The sequence below is a fragment of the Peromyscus maniculatus genome, chromosome 7 (genome assembly GCF_049852395.1).
Source record: "Peromyscus maniculatus bairdii isolate BWxNUB_F1_BW_parent chromosome 7, HU_Pman_BW_mat_3.1, whole genome shotgun sequence".
NCBI lineage: Eukaryota > Metazoa > Chordata > Mammalia > Rodentia > Cricetidae > Peromyscus > Peromyscus maniculatus.
In genome coordinates, this window is record NC_134858.1 from 119,303,399 (window position 1) to 119,323,749 (window position 20,351).

The 20,351-nt window shown below is 50.3% G+C and overlaps 1 protein-coding gene across 2 annotated transcripts; it reads right to left on the bottom strand.

The window, feature by feature from the left end:
* Nucleotides 1-12,841: 12,841 nt before the first annotated feature.
* On the bottom strand, nucleotides 12,842-19,980 carry Cck (cholecystokinin). Of its 2 annotated transcripts, XM_042281985.2 has the most exons (4): nucleotides 19,840-19,935; nucleotides 19,676-19,731; nucleotides 18,569-18,772; nucleotides 12,842-13,238 (listed from the first exon to the last, which is right to left on the bottom strand). In XM_042281985.2, exons 2-4 carry the CDS (start codon nucleotides 19,683-19,685, stop codon nucleotides 13,105-13,107), a joined length of 348 nt encoding a protein of 115 aa, XP_042137919.1. In that variant the 5' UTR covers nucleotides 19,686-19,731; nucleotides 19,840-19,935; the 3' UTR covers nucleotides 12,842-13,104. The 2 variants fall into 2 exon arrangements, with proteins under 2 accessions (XP_042137919.1, XP_042137921.1); XM_042281987.2 differs by lacking the exon at nucleotides 19,676-19,731 and having other exon boundaries at nucleotides 19,840-19,980.
* Between the last annotated feature and the right edge of the window lie 371 nt (nucleotides 19,981-20,351).

Sequence of the window (20,351 nt, forward strand, 5' to 3'; positions counted from 1 at the left end):
TGGCTTCATGAGTGTTAGGGACAATGGGGGTGTGGCTTCATGGGTGTTAGGGACGGGGGCGTGGCTTCATGGGTGTTAGGGACGATGGGGGCGTGGCTTCGTGAGTGTTAGGAACAATGGGGGTGTGGCTTCATGAGTGTTAGGGACGGTGGGGGCGTGGCTTCATGAGTGTTAGGGACGGTGGGGGCGTGGCTTCACGAGTGTTAGGGACAAGGGCATGGCATCATGGGTGTTAGGGACACTGGAGAACATTTGGGGGTATGACATCATGAATGCTAGTCAGGGACACTATGGGGGCATGGCTTCATGAACATCAATCATTTGGTAGTGTTGACCCTGGGGAGCCACTTAACTGGGGGCCTTTACCTTTTCAATCATGAGGAGGGACAATAGATGTATCCACAGAACAGTAAGAGCCGAGCAGAGGGTTGATGTGAGGGCTACTTCAGATTAGCAGTACCCAAAAGCCTCTCCAGGGAGGGACATTGGCTTTACCATGTGAGATCTGAGGCAGGAACGTTTATTTGAGCAGAGGGAGCAGTGAGGGGCAGAGTATGTTTGAGTAGAGACAGGAAGCAGTTTAAGGTGGGGTGAGCTTACTATAGCTTGCACCTCAAGAGAATACAATCTGTCCATCACAGCGGGACAAATATTGGCAGTGGCGTAGGGGACATTGGCCACACTGTGCTGGCAGGCGAGGATCAAGGCTGGGCTAGCAAGCTGCAAGGCCAGTCCGCAGCGACGTACTTCCTCCAGCGAGGCATCACATGCCAAAGGCTCCTTTACAACTTTCCCAAACAGCCACAAGCTGGGGACCAAGTGTTCAAACACACAGACCGATGGGGGACAGCTCACATCTAACCACACAGAGAGCAACCGTGGGGAGGATGGCAGGGGTCCTGGTGCCACCCTGGTGCTGCCCTGGGCTCCTCTCTTCTCTCATTAAACACTAAGCCATATTCTGATGCAAGGAGAGGGGCTCATTATCAGAGCCTCCGAGTGCGGAACAGAACCCCTGCCAACCTGCAACCTGGAGGGGAAAGAAACGCTCACGTTAAGTCAGTATGCTTTTTGGATAGCACAGGGACCCTCTGAATTGGGCCCACATGTCTGTATCTTAAAAAAACAAAACAACAACAACAAAACCCTCAGTCCTTTGAGAATTTCATACAATACATTTTAATCATATTCACTAGCAACTCCATAGCTTCTCCCATACCCACTTCCATCTCCCCACCTCTCCCAAATTCATGTCCTACCTGCAGCCCAGATTGTTTAACTCAAGGACAAATGACTCCGAAGAGGTCAATATGAGAACCAGGAAAGAAACATCAAGTTTTTGGTTTTCAGCTATGAGGAAAGAAAAAGCTAAGCACACAGTGTGCTGTGAGACCAGACCTGGAGGGGAAGCTTGCTGGGCCATTTTCTCTCTTTCATTTCTCTGCCAGTCCAATGCTTACCCCACCCAATCCCCCCTCCCCTAGGCTCACTAGCCAATCACCCATGGCAGGGACTGAGCAGACAAGGAAAGAAGGGTAGGAGAGGTCCCAGTGTATTTTATGCATTAGATGCTGACACACCCCATCTTTCCAATGGTCTGAGTTCCAGGTTATGGGAAAGCCCAGGGTGACTCTTAGGATCCAAGGACAGATGGTCTAGTTTTACAGAGCTAGCAAGGAGGGTGTTACACAGCCCCGCCCAGGACTCACCTCCATCACAGGCGAGGACTCCACTGAGCGGTGGGGACGGAGAAATGACAGCAGATGGGTCTCAGCAGAGAAGTGTGTGGTCCCACGTAGATGTGAGGATTCACTACCACACACTGCCTGGGAGCGGGAAGGCAGGTGTATCACAGGCCTTGTGGATGAGACCAAAGAAAATATTCATAGGCCTCCCCCACAGCTCTAACAGCATTGATCTCAGAACCTAGATTCCATCTGGGGGAAAGCTGGCAGAGAGACGTATCAATATGAATTCCCAGAAGCCTGTAAGAGGGACTAATTTAAGGTAAGGGGTCTGTCTGAACTCCTGGGTGCCATCCTAGCACAAGAGGAATTTGTTTCCCTTGCCAGTAGAGGGCACTCGGAGATAAAAGATGACCTGTGGGCACCGGCTCTGGAGATCAATGGCAAGATCAGAAGTTGGCTTTTCCCTGAAAAGCAATTAAGGGCAGGCTTCTGTTCTCCCCCTTCAGGTCATCACCTGCAAACAGGCTTTGCCTGGGTTCAAGGTTGGGGAAAAGGCCCGGGGAGCAGGACTGCTCTCATCAGTGGGCTATCTCCCTCCGGCTCTTTCAAGACATTCTGAGGCTCCGTTTACCTAGCTCTCAGCCTCAGGCTGCTCTGGGGATCCAGACGGCTTCCGGTGGAGGGTGGGAAGGGGCAGCAGAAGCAGTCATGAGTACAGCTGAGTGGGTCCCCGTGCTTGGGGCACCATGAGGCCAGTGGAAATTCTCCAAGTGAGCTTGAGAGAGGCACAGCAGCAGAAAATAGCATATCAGCATCCAATGGGAGGAAACACTTCACACACCCTCCCGCCACACCTGGACCATCCAGAGAGCACCTTAAAAATAGTTACAAAAATGGTGTCTGTTATTAAGATCTCATACCTAAAGTCAGTTGTCAACTTGACACCATCTGGAGTCACCTGGGAAGTCAAGCTCATTGAGGTATTGTCTAGGTTTGGTTGGCATATGGGCGTGTGTGTGTGTGTGTGTGTGTGTGTGTGTGTGTGTGTGTGTAGATGGTGTCTAATTAAGCTAATCTATATGGAATGGTCCAAGCCACTGTGGGTGGCACCATTCCCTAAGCAGGGGTCCTGAATTGATTGAGAGTGGAGGACAACGCAGGTGTGCAGGCGCCCAATCTGTGATCTCCACCTCGGCTGGGCTGCGTGGAGGCCAGGTGGTCTCTTGTCTCGTCCACTGCTTGCTAGCGCTTTTTCCCTGTGCTAAGTCTTCCCCATTCCTCAGTTCTGCTCCACCTTCACTTCATTCTAAACAAACTCCGTTATCCTCCTTTACGGTGAAAACAGACACACACAGGATGGCTCCCGACTTTCTGTGACCAGACCCATAAGCTTGCTGTGCACTCTCCTTGACTTTTTTGTCTGTCTTTTATGAAGGAAACAGGTTCTCCATCCAGAGTCTGACCCGCTTCTGCAGAATTCTGTGGATTTTTTCTTCTCCTCCTCTCCTAGGACCCGATTTCATCCATCGTGCCTTCACCTCCCTGCATTTAAAAAACATTTTCTATGAAGCATTTAAAGCTTGAGATAAGAAAAATATAACAAACGGGATATTCTTGCCATTTGCATAAGCGAAGCCTCTTAGCTGCAGATGTAAGAGCTCAGATGGGTCAGAGATTTTTAAAAGGGTTTATATAATAAATATAATTATGTAATGGGATAATAATTAGAGAGAAGAGTCTCCCTAAAGACTGAGAATCGGGCTTAGTGACTAGGGAGGAAGGAGCATGCCAAAAGATGCCGCCACCACCAGGAGACCACCGGCCCTGCAGCCCACACTGTTACTGGAGTCCAGTGTCATAAGCCTATGGCCCAAGAGAGGCTGGGGGTGGGGAGCTGCATTTAATAAACATATGGCTCAGCTGCAAGAGAAGGGTAAGGGGAGCGGGGAAGTTCTCCCTCCAACAAAACTGCATGTATGACCTCCAAAAGGAAGTTCAGGGCACATGGGAGACACCCAGCTGGTTTTCTGTGCTTCTCAATCCTGTCTGGGTGCACAGCAGCCTGTAGGCGCTTTGAAATGTGAACCACAATAACACACCCACTGTGGGAAATGTAGGGAATTCAGTTGCACTGATTTATGGATTTATTGTCTCTCAGCTATAAATTTATCTTTTCTGCTTTGCCTCAGCAGGGGTTCTGTGAACCACTTCCCTGGAGACTCACCCCTCCCTGTGCATGTTCCTGTCCCATTAACATCATCCCAGCACCTTCCTACCTGGCTCCAGGGTGTAGCTTTCCCTGGTTCTCACCAGAGGGTATCACTGTTGTGTAGCAGTTCCCTCAGATTAAAAGCTCCCACCTGGGAGAGAAACTTCTTAAGACAAATGTATGCAAGGGAAGTGAAGCAACAGCATATTTTAGCACCAGATGTTTATAGGAGGTAAAACAATGGGGTGTTCTCAAAGAAGAAATAAACAACTCACAATAGCTTCAGGAAGTCCCTGAAACTGACCAGACTCACTAGGCCCCGCCCTCCCTGAGTATGTAAGCAGGAAAGACCACTGAAAGTCACGCTCAGGTGAGCTTAGCAGCTTAGAAGAGGCTCAGGCCAACTGAGCCACTGGGAAAGGACACTTTCCAGCCTCCTGAGCTGCCTGCAGCTCCAGGCTCCCGGCTTTTGCGAGCTGTCACCTGTGCTGGGGTAGGTTTTGGTGACACAACTGTCACCCTTGGTTCTCCGAGTTCCACTGCGGCAGTCTGTTGTTGTTCCCCGTCTGAGGTGAGTGCATGGTTCCCTTGCCTCTCCAGGAGCAGTGCCACACAACAGCTACCACAACCCTCGGTGCAGGGATACCATCCAGTCAGGGTACTCTCCGTGGAGCTCTGGGCTGTGCCTTTCTCAGGAGAGCTCCGTCAGCCATCTCAGTTTTTCAGCTCCCTACCTGATCCCTTTGATCCCCGAGTCCCGCAGAAGTGGGGGTTCTGATTCCTGCCGTTATTTGCACCCCAGTGTCTCCTTTTCCTTGTCAGTCTTACAATACCCGTGTTCTAGGTTGGGAGCCTCTCCGAGCTAGCAAGCTGACAGAGCATGCATGAGGTCCTAGGTTCGATCCCCGGTGATAACCCACAGTTCTGTATATTCCCTCCTTTGAAAACAGGGCCTTGTTACTGGTTAAGTTATGATTTCATTTCTCTGCCACCCAGGTCACACCCACCCACCACACACCTCATCAGCTGACCTGACCTCTTTCCTTGTCGGGAGTAGAGCAGTTTTCATTTCAAGAAGACCCGAGCCAGCTGCACTTCCTAACATGATGCAGATGCACAGTAAAGCAAGAAGTCAGGACTGTGGGCTCCAGCGCTGCTCAGACGCAAAGGCTCTGGCTCCTTCAGCATCCTAGTGTGTGCCGGACCACAGGCATCCAGGAAACAACTGTGGTTTTTGTTATTGTGCATGTGATATACGTATGTGTTACATGTTGGAGCATGAGTACATGCCTGTGGAGGCCAGAGGTCAGTCTCAGATGCCTTCTTCAGTCTCCACCTTACATGGTGGTGCATGGTCTCTTTACTGACCCTAAAACTGAACGGTTCTCTACACTGACCAGAGAGCTACGGACCTGCCAGTCTCCATGCTCAGCTCACTGGGGTTTCAGACTCATGCCACCACGCTCAGCTTTTATATGGGTGCTGGGGATTTGAACTCTGCTCCTCATGCCTGCACATCAGGCAAGGCACCCATGGGGCCATCTCCTAGGCCAATAAATAGCATTTGAATAAAAACATGGCAAAGTAAGCAGCAGCTTCAGAAGTCTCTAGTGCAGCCCAAAGATCATGTTACCCAGCTTCCACATCCGCGTGTCTTTCCCAGTCAGAGGCAAACAATAGCCATGTTGTCTGTCTGCTGTGGCCAGAGTGAACTGGAAAGCCAGCTTGTTCTTTTGTTAGCTGCCAATGAAATCGTTTTTCCTGGAAATAGAGAAAGTCCCCAGAGACTCAGAAGTCTTGCACCTTCCTGGACTCAGCTGCAGGCTTGTTCAGGGCTTTAACCAGCTCTGAGGTCCAGGAAGACTCCAGGGACAGGTGTGCATGTTCACTTGTGTGTGGACACTGTGTGCATGTTCGCTTGCCTGTACATGCATGTGAATGCATGTGTGTGGTGCATGCGTCTGTGTGTGTGTGTGTGTGTGTGTGTGTGTGTGTTACCTCCATCCCTTAGGAAATCTAGATTAGACCCTGACAGTTTCTCTTGCAGGATTCCTCTTTGTTCAAGTCCGAATCCAGGTAATTAAGTTCCTGCTGGGTGCTTGTGACCAGTGTGACAGCCACGTGTGTCCCCTTCCTTCTGTCCAGCACAGAACAGGGTGTGAGCATTTTAGACTTTTGTCCTGTTCTAGTTTTCTTTCTGGTTGGGAGAGAGATAGCATGACCAAAGCAACTTGGGGAGGAAAAGGTCTGTTTCACTTTACAGTCCACCGCTGAGGGAAGCTGAGGCAGGGGACTGGAGGCAAGAGCTGAAGCAGAGGCCATGGGGGAGACACCGCTTACTCAATCGCTCCCCATGACTTGCTTTGTTGCCTTTTTTATATAGATCAGGACCACCTGCCCAGGGGTGGCACCAGCCACGGTGGGCTGGGCTTTCTCACATCAATCAAGAAAATGCCTCACAGACCAATATGGTCACTGAGGGTCCCTCTTCCCAAGCGACTCTAGATTTATGCCAAGTTGACACCTGAAATTGGTCATAACACACCCCAATTTCATCAGTTGGGGTTCCGAAATCAGTCACCTGTCCTCCTGTACCCTGACCTCTGGTGTCGCCTCTTCCAGGGAGACTTTCTAGATGCTCCAGGTTGGGGTTCTGACTCCCTGTGGGGCAGGGAGAAGTCTAGACGGCGGAGCCGGGTAGGCGGGGAGCCATCTTGCGAGCAGCAGATTCTCCACCGTCTTTAAGCTTTAAACACAAAATTATATGAACTCAACAGAACTTAACATTTTCACTTTTTTGGAGTTGTTTTTTCTTTCACATTTTCTCCGCTCAGATCTGGAAGGCAGAAGATACTGGTTCGCTAATTAGAGGTAACCATGGTTACCAAGTTGCCTTCAAAATATCTTGAAGAGTTGTTTTTTTCCCCCCTCTTGGTTTTAACTCTACAAAAAGCATTTTATTTGACAGCCATTTTTGTTGTCTTTCCAGCGACTGGGTGATCTTCCCAAATCCAGGGGTCTTTTAGCAATTGTGTTAAAAGCTCAGAAATAAAATGAAAAAAAAAATGACTCATTAAAAATATGAATCCATGTACTCAATTATCTTAAATTTTCATTGATTGGCTGACACAGGAGGGAGACCTCCACTTTCAACAGAGGCCTCAACAGCAAGACATTAGCAACCCAAGCAGTACGGGTAAGTGTCCGCGTGGGTCAGTGTCCGCGTGGGTCACTGCTTCCTTCTGCAGGAGCGGAGGCAAACCCGGTTCTCCGCATAGATGAGTTACTGAGTCTGAAGCTTTTCTGTCAGGATTATGATTCATGGCAGCAGTTCCTGGACATTGTGCTGGTTACTGTCTTAGTAAGTGTTCTGTTGCTGAGAAGAGACACTGTGACCACCGAGTCTTTCTTACAAAGGAAAACATTTAATTGGGGGCTTGCTTACAGTGTCAGAGGTTTAGTTCACTCTCCTCCTGGTGAGGAGTGTGGTGGCACACAGGCAGACACAGTAGCTGAGATTTCTACATCTGGATTTGCAGGCAGCAAGGAGGAGCAAGACCCTGGGCCTGGCTTGAGCTTCTAAAACCCCAGAGCCCACCCCAGTGACACACTTCCTCCAACAAGGCCACACTCCCTGTGACTAAGGATTCACATCTATGAGCCTGTGGGGCCGTTCCTCCTCAAACACCAGCTACTCTCCTCATTGCTGTAGCCAACCCCTGACAAGACGCTGTTTTCAGGAGGAAGGATGTATTTTGGGGGGGGGTCAGTACGGGGGAGGCTGCTGGCTCCCATCTTGGTGGATCAAGAAGCTGAGAAGGGAACGAGGTGTCTGGTGGCTTCCTCCTCTCCTCCCTCTTTTATTCATCCTGGAATCCCAGTCTGTGTGCTGATACCACAGCATTCAGGGTGGGTCTCCCCGAGTTAATACGCTCTGGAAACACCCAGAAATGAGCTTCACCAAAGCCCCAGGCACCTCTTTTATTAATATCATTGACATTTAAGTTGTTTCTAGATAATTTTGCATACGTACACAATCTTTACCGACTCTCACTCCCCCACCAAAGACTTCGATGACTGTGGCCTTGGGTAAACCCTCCCCGTTCCCTGGCTGGTCACCGGGTCACATGCCAGGAAGGAGGCTAAGGGGCAGCCTCCATTCTTTGCAAACAGAATGATGTGTGCAAGGCCAAAAGAAGGCGGATTGAAACTTGTGAAGACTTTACCAGGCTGATAGCCCACTAAAGCAAAATACCAACATGTTCTAAGATGTCAACAAGATTCAGGGCCTCATAATGTAATGTTCCCGTTGTTCAGGGTACACACCGTGTCCCCAGCATACAAAGTTGTGTGAAATGCTCAGTTCTCCTTGGGAAAGACAATCAATAGATGCTGCTGCTTAGATTCATAAATGCCAGAACTCTCAAGGCCTTTAAAGAACTTTAAAGTGATTACATGAGCAAATACACATGCATGCGTGTGTGTGAATGTGTGTATGTGTGTCTGTGTGTATGTCTGTGTGTCTATATGTGCACATGTGTATGAGTGTGGGGGGGAGTATGTATGCTTGTGTGCATGCGTGTGCATGCGTGTGTGTGTGTCTGTGTGCGTGTGTGTGCCAGCAGCTATTTAGGCAGCGTCCATACCTTTAACACACCACTGAGCCCACTGCAGAACCATCAGTGCATTCCCTCCCTTCCTTTGGTGTTGTCAACACTTTGAGCTTTAAATTGTCAACTGAAAAATACTATGTTGGGGGTATACATGTGGCGCAGTGTATGTGGAGACCAAATCATGAGAGTCAGATCTCTCTGGGCACCGTGAGGGCCCCAGATACAGACTTCATGGCACTGGGTTGGTTATAAGCAACCCTGCTCCCTGAGCCATCTCACTGGCCTCTGGGTTTTGACTGGAGCAAAAGAAAGGAGGCTGAATGTGGTGGGTGGAGTAGGGTGTCCTTTGGAAGACTCTGTCACTCTGGGCATGTCCCTCATGCATAACATCAACCATGTAAGTAGCCTGCCTTTCAGCGTCCTATACCTGCTTGGAAGAGCTCAATCATGTCTGTGGTTATATATTGTGTACCCTAATAAACTTGCTGCAATTTTCTAGTCCTTGAAAGTTATTACCAACTAATTAGGATCAGAGGACAGAGCCAGCCACTAGATTAGACATAGAGGCCAGGCACTGGTGGCACACACCTTTAATCTCAGCACTTGAGATCTCATGCCTTTGCTTGGGAAACACACACACTTTTAATCCCAGGAAATAATATGGCAGAGCAGAGAAAGGTATATAAAGTGTGAGAAAACAGGAACTCACTCTCTTTAGACTGAGGATTTCGTAGAGGTAAGAACTAGTTGCTGGCTCTGTCCTCTGATCCTCAGGAAAGTTTATTAGGATATACAATATATCACCACACATGTCCCTGCGTGTGTTTGACTTTGCTGATGAAATTGCTTTTAAAACTGATCTGTAACCTTAGTGGAAGGGATTCTGAGAACTTTTTCTTTGCTGACTAATCCACCATACAAATATTTGTTGAGTGCAGACACTATGGTAAGTGATGGAAATTAAATGAAACAGACAAAAATTCCTGCCTTTGTGGGACTGATGCCCTAGTAGACAAGACAAAACAAGTGATCGATTAATAGACAATGTAATTCCGAGAAGGAAGGAAGCAGAGAACATGGGAGGAGTCTTGTTTAGAGGATGATCAGCAGGTGAGGTAAGGCTGAAGGACCTGGAAAGTCCAGCCATGCTTTGGGGGGAAGATGAGCCAAAGATGAGCCCTGAAGAGGAGGCTAGAGTTTAATGGGGGGGGGGCGGGTAGGAGATGAGCGGAGCTGGAGGGGATACTGCTGGGAGGGGGCTTTGTCTAGGGGGATCAGGAAGTGATTGCGAATCTGGGGCAGATGCTGTAGCCCAGAGCAGAGGAAAGACACGGCAAATCTTTTTCACATTCGATAATAAAAATTCGCAGAACCTAGAGCCCAGGGGAAATTAGTGAGGCCCCAGTTCTCTCTTTGCTTGGCTTCTGCTGTATTTACCTCCAGGATGAGCAATAATTTAAAGGTACTGGGAAAAAATATTGAATGTACCTAGAAATGAGGTTGAGAGATTAAGAGTCTTTCCTTTGGCACATACTACGTCTGGTCTTACCAGTTTGATGAGATTTAGAACCACCTAGAAGAGACAGCTCTGGGTATGTCTGTGAGGATGTTTTTAGAGATATTTAACAGGGGAGAGAAGATTTACCCTAACTGTGGGCAGCAGCATCCTGCAGACCAGGCCCCTGAGAGATTTACCCTAACTGTGGGCAGCAGCATCCTGCAGACCAGGCCCGAGAGAAGATTTACCCTAACTATGGGCGGCATCATCCTACAGACCAGGCCCCTGAGAGAAGATTTACCCTAACTAGGGTGGCATCATCCAGCAGACCAGGCCCCTGAGAAAAGATTTACCCTAACTGTGGGCAGTATCATCCTGCAGACCAGGCCCCTGAACTGAATGGAAAGGGAAAGCCAGCTGCTTCCTGTCTGTAGATGCCATGGAACCAGCCACCTTCTGCTGCCACCGCCATGGCTACTCCACCCAAGGGACTGGGTCCTTGAACTGGGAGAAGAGCAGTCAACACACTGAGGCCTTCTGCGGTGCTCCACTCATGTGTTTGGCTCTGTCTTGGAGTTCATACTCTCTGTCAGCTCCTTAGACCCTGCTGATGCGTCTATAGAAACATGAGGGGAAATATCCTAAAATGCAACTAATTACTGTTCTGGGAAATATTATTGCAGGTATTGACTCTGTTGATCTTATTGACACAGGGGCCACGTGTGAGTCCCTTACCAGGTCATAGTTCTGACAAACTCCGTATGTCCGCTGTCCTTTGAGATGACTGAACTTCCTACAGGGTCCTTATTAATGGATGAATTAAATGGCATCACTGAAATGTTTTGGTCTTATATTTCTAGGAGTCATGTGTGGCTTTATCTTTGAAAACTTAAGGCTCACATGCCTGGTGATAGAAAAGCCACTAATTCAGATCAGTTCTTCATTCACTTGGTACTGTTAGCTTCACATTCAATTCTGAGTCCTTCATCCACCCTCACAACACACACATTTGCACAGAGGGTGTGATCTCATCTCACCCCACCCCATGCTTGGTGGTGTTCTAGAAACACAGACCTATGCATATTTTTTTTTAATGAATTATGGTACGTTAGTTACCATTCCCTTCTCTGTGACTGAAGCAGCTTCAGGGAGAAAGGATTTATTTTGGCTTGTGTTTAAAGGGATACAGTCTGTCATGGTGAGAAATGGATGGTGGTGGGAGCATCAGGAAGTAGAGTTGGACACTGGTGCTCAGCTAGCTCTCTCCTTTTATTTGGTTTGGGATTCCAGCCCATGGGATGGTGCTACCTGTGTTCAGGGTGGACCTTCCCTCTTCAGTTAATCTTCTCTGGAAATGACCTCACAGACATTCCCCAGAGGTGTGTCTCCTAGGTGATTCCAAATCCAATCAAGTTACCAATGAAGACAGACTATCACACATGGATACTATGAGGCAGCCTCAGAGAGCAAGTTGTTGGGACTAAATGAGATTGGTGACAGTGTCTTGGGTTAGCTACTTGGGATCTTGATTTTACACTAAATTCTAACATGCTTGGGTTAAAGGTTGCTCTGACCATATTTCCCCGAGGTCACCAGAAGGACTTTCTAGCTGTCCTTCTACTGCCACCAAAGAAACTGAGTATCCCAATGGGTGACGGTGGGCTGGGGTCGCCGGCTGAGACACGACAGAGATTGGACAATGTTGCTTTCAACATCTGTCCCTTTGAGCCACCCTGTCCTGGGGGCCTCGGCCAGGAGGTCTGGGAAGCTGCACTGTGGGTAGCAGTTCCTAGCTCATCTCTGGATGTCTCTGTGGACTAGACCCCTTCCCTGCTGCCCACGGAGAATGGACAGATTGGCTCCTGTCCTGGATGACGAGCCCTCCCAGCATGCCCTCTGACTGACTGCACTGTGACAGGGAAAACTCACTGCCGTGATGTAACTGTTTCCTCTGGATTAAACATTCCACCCACAAGGGATCAGGGAGGCTCATGAAACTCCCAAGAAACAAGACCCAAGAGGCCCCTCCCAAGGCTGTAAAAGTGGAGAACTATTTCTGGGAGAGAGGACATTCTTCTGTGGAGTTGCCTGAAGGCCGTGCAGGAAGCTCTAGGGATGCAGCTTTCATGAGTGCCCACCCCCACCCCCACCCCCACCCCCGCCCATGCTGGGGTGTGTTTTTGGTGACACAGCTGCCTAACTCACCCATGATTCCATAAGTGACCCCGATAAACCCACCAAGCCAGGTGTGGATGGAAGCAGTCCTTTGGTCTATTGGTGCCCAGGAATGGTCTGGGGCCAACATCACCTGGGAGTCTGCTTGGGACTTGAGCCCTAATTTTCTGGGTCAGAACATGAGTTTACCATGATCTCCTGGTGATTCTTAGACTCTATAGTTCCAGGGTTGCTGGGTAAGGGGTCCTGCTCACATAGGTGTATCGGCTTTCAAGTCTGGGACTAACCACTGGGGCACCAGGGAAGCCAATTCACCTTTCAGGGCTCACTTCCCTGTCTGTAGAGGACAGGCTGTGGGTGATCACTGACATGTGTAACTTGTTAAAGTTTGAGAGAACCCTAAAGAAATCTTGGGGTGGGAGAGCCTGGAAGAAGAGATTGGGGATTGGTGTAGCCAGGTCTAGGCCCCAGAGCTGAGCTCAAGGGCCTGTACACAAGCCACCTTACTATTCAGTGGGCAGGCCAGCTCCATGCCCTGCACTCATGTCCCAAGCTCTTTCTGGGACCATTTATCGCAAGGATTCACCTGTGGATACTGTGTACCAGTCTCCCCTCCTTGTCCATTCTGGAGATCCTCGCTGGACACAATGAATGAGGGGCAGAAGGAAATCTCTTTAATAGCATAGCAACATTAGGTCTGGGAGTCACCGGGGTGGGGGTGGGGGGACACACACGGACATTGCCTTCCAACCGGCTGCTGCGCTGAGGTGTGTGGCTGCGCTGCACCCTCTTAGCAGACAGATCTCATACTGGGAACTTAATAAATAGACACTCGAAACGTCAGACAGCAGAGGCAAGGGGTTGTGTGCGTGATTCTTTCCTCATTCCACCTCCTCCACGCAGGGCTGAGAAGCTGGTCCACTAGGACGGGTATTCGTAGTCCTCGGCACTGCGCCGGCCAAAATCCATCCAGCCCGTGTAGTCCCTGTCACTTATCCTGTGGCTGGGGTCCAGGCTCTGCAGGCTCTTAAGAACGGACATGCGGCCAGAAGGAGCTGCGGGCAGGAGAGAGGAAGGAGACAAGGGCCGTAGATGTGAGAATATGACTAAAGCATGAAGTGGGGAAAGCCAAGATGTGCGTGTCTGCGTCCGTGTCTGTTCCTGTGTGTTCAGTGTCCATACATGTATATACATGTATCTGTATCCTCCTCATTCTCTTCTCCATCTCCTTGAGATGGAGCCTCTTGCTGCACCTGGAGCTCACTGACTCGGCTAGACTGGCTGGCCAGCAGGCCCCCGGGGTCCTCCTGTGTCTGCCGCCCCAGTGCGAGGGTTGTGGGCACACTCCACAGCCAGCTCTTTCACGTGGGCTCTTGGGGATTGGACTGAGCTGTGCTTCTGTGGTGTTTACTGACAGTGCCCTCTCACAGGCCTTCCGAAGGGCGTCAAACAGCTGCTGCTGGGCCAGAATCAACCGGAAGAGGAGGAACTGTCTGTGGAAGTGTTTAGATGGTTCTCGTCTCCCTGCCTTGGTCAGCCTGGGAGCCGTCTAGGCTTTCCTACCCAGAACAGCATTTCACAGTGCACATAACCTTCATTGGGAGCCATGCAGAGATCTGCCCAGGACTCACCACTTCCAAAAGTCATGACTAACATCCCAGCATGCTTAATTTATCAGGGAGCTTCCAGGGACTATGACACCATGATAGTGTCATGTATAAGACTGTCTAGTATAAGATTTTTAGAAATGGAATCAAGGAACCAGGGAGACTAAAATCACTGGCTACATAAACCTGACAACCTAACTGCAGATTCCTGGAATCCACGCTGGAGACACTGATGTATGTCCGAGGCTGAGGTGGGTAGAGAAAGGGAAATCCCCCAGAAGCTCATGGGCCAGGCAGCCTGGAGCATGAAGTACAGTCACAAACAATAGAGGACCCTAAAACTAGGTAGAAGGTGAAGCCCTACCAACGCCTGAGGTTGTCCTGTGGCTTCCACATGTGTACTGTTACACACACACACACACACACACACACACACACACACACGCACACGCACACGCACACGCACACGCACACGCACACGTAAGTAAATAAATACATGGTTTCTTTTTAGAACAAGGACCGGTCAGGTAGCTCGGTGGGAAAAGATGCTAATTGCCGAGCTTGACAAGGTGAGTTTGAGCCCCTGGACCCACAGGGCGGAAGACGAGAGCCGACTCCTGTGGGTGGTCCTCTGAACTCCACAGGACCACACAGCATGCCCCCTCCTAAATAAATGTAAAACATAATGAAATCGAGTTCTCCTTCTACATGAATATTGTTTACAAATTATTAATTTGAAAGCTACAGTCTTTTAAAAATAACCAGAAAAATACACCTTGTCAGGTTAAAATACTGGTATCTTGGTAACCTTTAAAGAAACTGAATGGAAAGTCCCAAAAGATGGAACTTTAATCAGCCATTTTGATCAAAACACAATGATGTAACCTGCAATGGGGTCCAGCCTGTGGCAACTGTGTGATCTGCAAGGAGGGGGTGGTGACATGATTCCTTCTGCAGGCACATGACACGGTCCCAGCCCACAGATGGTTGACAATGGCCTCCTGGACTTGTAACCAGGGTAGAGCCTTCTGTGCGGACTAAGGGTAAAGAGAGGCCCCCTCTCAAGGTTTTACATAAGTAAATAAATACATAGTTTCTTTTTAGAAGGAGGACCTGTCAGGTAGCTCGGTGCCTGCGTGTGTGTGTGTGTGTGTGTGTGTGTGTGTGTGTGTGTGTGTGTGTGTGAGAGAGAGAGAGAGAGAGAGAGAGAGAGAGAGAGAGAGAGAGAGAGAGAGAGAGAGAGAGAGAGAGAGAGAGAATAGATCTGGGACCACAGTGGGAGTTGTCTGGGTAGTTTGCAGGTGGCTTCCCTGCCAGCGCCTGCCCCCAGGCTAGCAGAGCCAAAGAAAGAATACTGGCACATGCTCGTAAGCAACCCTAATGAGACCCATTAGGGCTCGGAAGTCATTGAAAAAAGGCCAGGAAGCAGAAGAGGGGTTGGTTGGGAAGAGGACTTGGAGGGGGAGGGGGACAAGCCAGGGCCGTGGGTGAGTGTGATCTGAATGTGCTGTAGATGCATTAAACACCACAATGAAACTCACCATTATAGCATAATTAATACACACTAATAAAACATTTTTAAATGACACCACAGAGGCAGTTACCCTGACTTACTGCATAAAGAACTTAACCAGCTACACTTAAAACACGTTTCCTTTCTCTGACCCGTGTCTTCCCAGTTTGGGGACTGAGTCCACTTGCTGAGTTCTCTGGGTAGACAGCCGCAGCCTGTGCAGAACAAGCCCTGCTGCTTGGCTGCTCAGTACCGCTCAGGTAAAAACATACATATATAGTCAGAAATATACGCAGTCCAGTTCCCTGTACAATCACAGGAAAACACAGCCCATCCTCCGGCTGCTCAGGGATTAGTGTCCACTGTGAGGGCTGGGCACAACCCACGCTTCTATCAGCCAGCTGTCTGGTCAGTGGCTGGGCAACCAGCCAGTCATGGGAGCTGCGTTTGGAACATGCCTCGGCTCTCACATCCCACACAGATCTGTCTTCAGGCATGGTGTTATCACTCTCCATCCACCGTCCCCAGCACTACACAGTAAAGAACTCTTATTCCCAGAGCAGACAGGTGAGCTAGGAAGCTGAATGGCCTCCAGGCCTCAGGGGAAGTCAAGCCTGTATAGACTCACTCTGCTGCCTCCTAGATGTGCCAACATGTGCACAGATGTTACCTGCTTTCTTTAGCATGGACTAACATAAATGAAAAATGAGTGAGATGCTTACTGTGCAGAACGGTTTTAAGGCCTGAGGGAGATGCACGGAGATAGCATCCAATGCCTGTGACACTGATGCCTCCCCCACCTCATGGGAACACACTTCCTCCTGGACCACTGATGCCTCCTCCACCTCATGGGAACACACTTCCTCCTGGACCACTGATGCCTCCTCCACCTCATGGGAACACACTTCCTCCTGGACCACTGATGCCTCCTCCACCTCATGGGAACACACTTCCTCCTGGACCACTGATGCCTCCTCCACCTCATGGGAACACACTTCCTCCTGGACCACTAATGCCTCCTCCACCTCATGGGAACACACTTCCTCCTGGACCACTGATGCCTCCTCCACCTCATGGGAACACACTTCCTCCTGGACCACTGATGCCTCCCCCACCTCCCACAGGAATACGCTTCCTCCCAGACCACTGAGGACACTGCAGGGAAGCCCTAAGGATAAACTGTTTTATTTTACATTTTAGTTTTCTTTTCTTTTTCTTTTTTTTTTAATACAAGATCTCACATAGCCCAGGCTGGCCTCAAACCTGCTGCATAGCAGAGGCTAGCCTTGAACTCCACCTTCACCTCCTGAGTGCTAGGATTACAGGTGTGCAGCACCACACCCACTTTCATGTGGTGCTAGAGTTGAACTCAGGATTTTGTGCATTCCAGGCTAGTCTACCAACTAAAACCAAGCTCCACTCACTCAGAAAGTATCTTCTCTAGAATCTTTAAGAATGCTATGCAGTAGAGTCGAATACAAAATCATTTACAAACTATTCAAAGAAATTGTAAAACTGACAATATTAATTCTGAGTTTATATTTGTCAAATAAATGAGCATCGCTCTTCTATACTTAGCCCTGATCCTGGGTGTGGGCAAACAAACCTTCAAATGACTGCGGCTGCTCCTTTCTGGGCTTCGTGGGTCCAACAGGCTGAGGGGAGAGGGACCGAGAAGAGGGCTGGGAAGGGCTTCCAGCTAAGACCTCTGCTGGGAAAACCACTGTCACATGTTGGTTCTAGGCAATAATTCAGCAACCAGGCTTTTTGTTGCTAGAACTGCTTGGGGCATTCTTAAACCTAGGCTCAGTGAAGAGTCTAGAATACTTCAGAAGGGTCTGCTGGTGGTCCACGCCAGAGGGCAGATCAGGCAATCAGAAGAATGGAGAGGGGATATCCCAGATTCCCAGATTTTCTCATACCTGATATGAATCTCTCTCTCCTCTCCTCTCCTCTCCTCTCCTCTCCTCTCCTCTCCTCTCCTCTCCTCTCCTCTCCTCTCCTCTCCTCTCCTCTCCTCTCCTCTCCTCTCCTCTCCTCTCCTCTCCTCTCCTCTCCACTTCTTCCCCTTCCCTCCCTCTGTGGAACTAGCAGGAAAACAACCTAGAAAGGAATGGCTGTGGGCTGAGTTCCCAAACAGGAAGAAAAGCAAGACATCTCTGATTCCCCTGAAGAACCCTGGTCTCATCTTCATGTGGAACTCTAGGAGACTCAACCAAGAGCCCTCTTTCCCCTCACTAGTCAAGCCTAATGCCATGGGCTGTTCAATGCAGACAGGACAAGTTGGTAAGTGAGCTCCACAGAAAGGATGCCCACCTCCCGCATTTTAATCCAGATCTACTGGTCTAGTTTAACACACCCCAGCCAGAGATCACCATCCACGTCCCTGCAGATAAAGTCAGAGATGAAAGCTGTCTTGGTGCCAGCCATCATTCTGAGCTGGGAGGGGATCTGGGTCGCTCTGCCCCCACCGCCTCTCTGAAGATGTGAGATTCAGGTACAGGAAAGGAACCCTCAACTGACAAGCTGCTGAACCGCCCACGGGGTTCCTGGGGAAAGCCTTCCAACGCTAAGAAGCCCTGCGGTGGTCACCATGGAGGCCACCTTTCCAACAGCTACAGACTGGGCAGCCAAGGGAACCCCGACTGCTCCTGGCCCTTTGACCCCTTCCTCCTGCTCGGTACTGGGGGAGACGTACACAGTGCCAACTGCTTTCCTCAGATCTCAGGCTTTCTCAGCACCGACCCACTTTCTGTCAGAGGGGTTCCAAGGGTCAGTGTCTGGGTGGTCCCCAATCCTGTTCATATACAGCAGAGAGGGCAGTTCTGGGGACTCTTTTACCAGCACTCGATTTTTTTTTTTTAATGTTTTCCTAAAGCGGTGTTGGACTTCAGCTCTAACAGCGTGCCGACATCAGTTCAGAGAAGAGTTAGCCTTCCCTTACCCACGAGGTAAGCCATCTCCCCTCTTGGGTGCTGCGAACATCACCTGCCAATGGCACAGTGCGGTGAAGCGCACCTCGGGGAAAGAAAGTGAAAATCTTGCTCCTTGTGTGTACCCTGTTTCCTCCTCCCTGCAGGTGCTCTGGGGATCAGGATTGGGACCCCAGAGCAGCAGGAGGGAGAGAGGGAGAGAGGGAGAGAGGGAGAGAGGGAGAGAGGGAGAGAGTGAGAGAGGGAGAGAGGGAGAGAGGGAGAGAGGGAGAGAGGGAGAGAGGGAGAGAGGGAGAGAGGGAGAGAGGGAGAGAGAGAGAGAACACCCTTACCTTTGCGGGCCTGCTGGATGTATCGCGCTAGCAGGGCGCCCAGGCGCGCTCGGGGCTCTCCGTCGGTTCTGAGCACAGCCCTCAGCTGCCTTCGGGGCGCTTCCTCCGCCCGCTGCACCTCGGAGTCGGGGGCCACTGGCTGCGTCAGGGCGCCTGCAGCCAGGACTGCGATCAGCACGCACAGGCACACGCCACTCTTCATGGCTGTGGGGAGCGGAGGCGAGGAGCGTGAACCAAAGACTGACCTCGGCGGGCTCCAGCCTAAAGTCCCGCACACCCAAGTCCACCGAGGCCGAATGGGAGGGCTGCAGCCGCCAGGCTGGCTCGTGCCCTAGAGCTAGCCAAGCGCAGTCCCCAGCTGCGCCCTGGCCACCGTGCGCGCCTTGAGACACGTCTGCCTGGCTTTTGTGTTATCCACACCTAGGGCCCCAGGATCCCGCAGAGACAGGATTTTCTACTCCGTTCAGAAGCAGTGCCTACTGCTTTCCTGAAGTTAGAGGACGCCTTTGTAGATCATCTCTCTTCTAACCAGAAAAGCACAGTGTGTGTGTGTGTGTGTGTGTGTGTGTGTGTGTGTGTGTGTGTGTGTGTGTGTGTGAGAGAGAGAGAGAGAGAGAGAGAGAGAGAGAGAGAGAGAGAGAGAGAGAGAGATGGGAGAATACCCCTGGAGAGAAATGTGGGGGATTAAAAGCTGTCGCTACAGAAATGAATGGGACGACGATGGGAAGCACCGTTTAAAGTACGAGCGCAGAAATAGAAGCTGTACTTATAGAGGTCCCTCGGTGTGTTTATGGGAACGAACAAGAAGTCACCATGCAAAGCAAAACCCAGAAATCTGCGCCCAGTCCTGAGTTGTGGCCAAAGCCCTGCCACATTTGAGAACTGGGCCAATAGGTCCTGCATCACAGCGATGTATTTCTATCCCCAAAGCCTTAGTTTTTTTTTTCCCGTAGCATTTAGAAAACGGGCATGTCTTAAAACCACTTAGTATTTTCATATAAATAATTGCAAAGTGATCCGAACATCATGGGGACCCTAAGAAATGGCCATCCCAGCCTTGGCATGAAAAGCACACAGAGAAACAAGTCTCCACGCCGCAGTACCCACCCAGACGCATTTTAAGATCCAGCGCCGTTATTTCTGACTTCAGGAAATCTTCCCAGCTGTCAAAGGAGGAAGAAGGCACAGAAAACAGAAAGACTGTACGACAAGGCTGCAAAGATTCTTCACACGCAGGATTCCTGGATCGGCCAGCGGAGACACTGACTTACCTTTGATGGGGAATCAGCAGGCTTGGCGGTTTCCAGCAGAGCAGGTTGCAGTCCAGCCAAGTTCAGGGCAGGCGGGAGGGCGGCTGCCTCTTAAATAGCCCCGCCCGGCGCGCAACCAGTCATCTGTTTACCCAGTGCTGACGCAGTCCGGCAGGACACGTGCTCAGAAAGCGGCCACTGGAGCGACCACCGATTGAAGTGGCCCCAGAGAGAAGGGAAACAGCCCAGTAAAGGAGGATAGCCCCTCCCAGGCGGGGTACCTTGTATGGGATCTCCTCTTTATCTAAAGAGCTTCCTTCTGACCTGTCCAGCGCCTCCCCAGTCTCTTCAGGCAGGATGTCCCCTCATGGATGGGAAACAGTTTATCTGGAATGGGAAGGTGACCGTGAGCTTTGGGGGTGAAGTGGTCCTTCAAAGAAACTGGGGAACCTTCACAGGCTTGGGTGTCAGCAAGTGTAATTCTGGTGTGTTTTCTGGGAACACCTTCGGACCTGAGTGGGCTCCCACGCGTG

Excerpts from the sequence above, each read along its gene's own strand:
- Cck (XM_042281985.2), bottom strand. Across the intron at positions 13,239-18,568 it reads CATCCAGCAGGCCCGCAAAG|CTCCTTCTGGCCGCATGTCC; the intron begins GTAAGGGTGTTC and ends TCCTGCCCGCAG.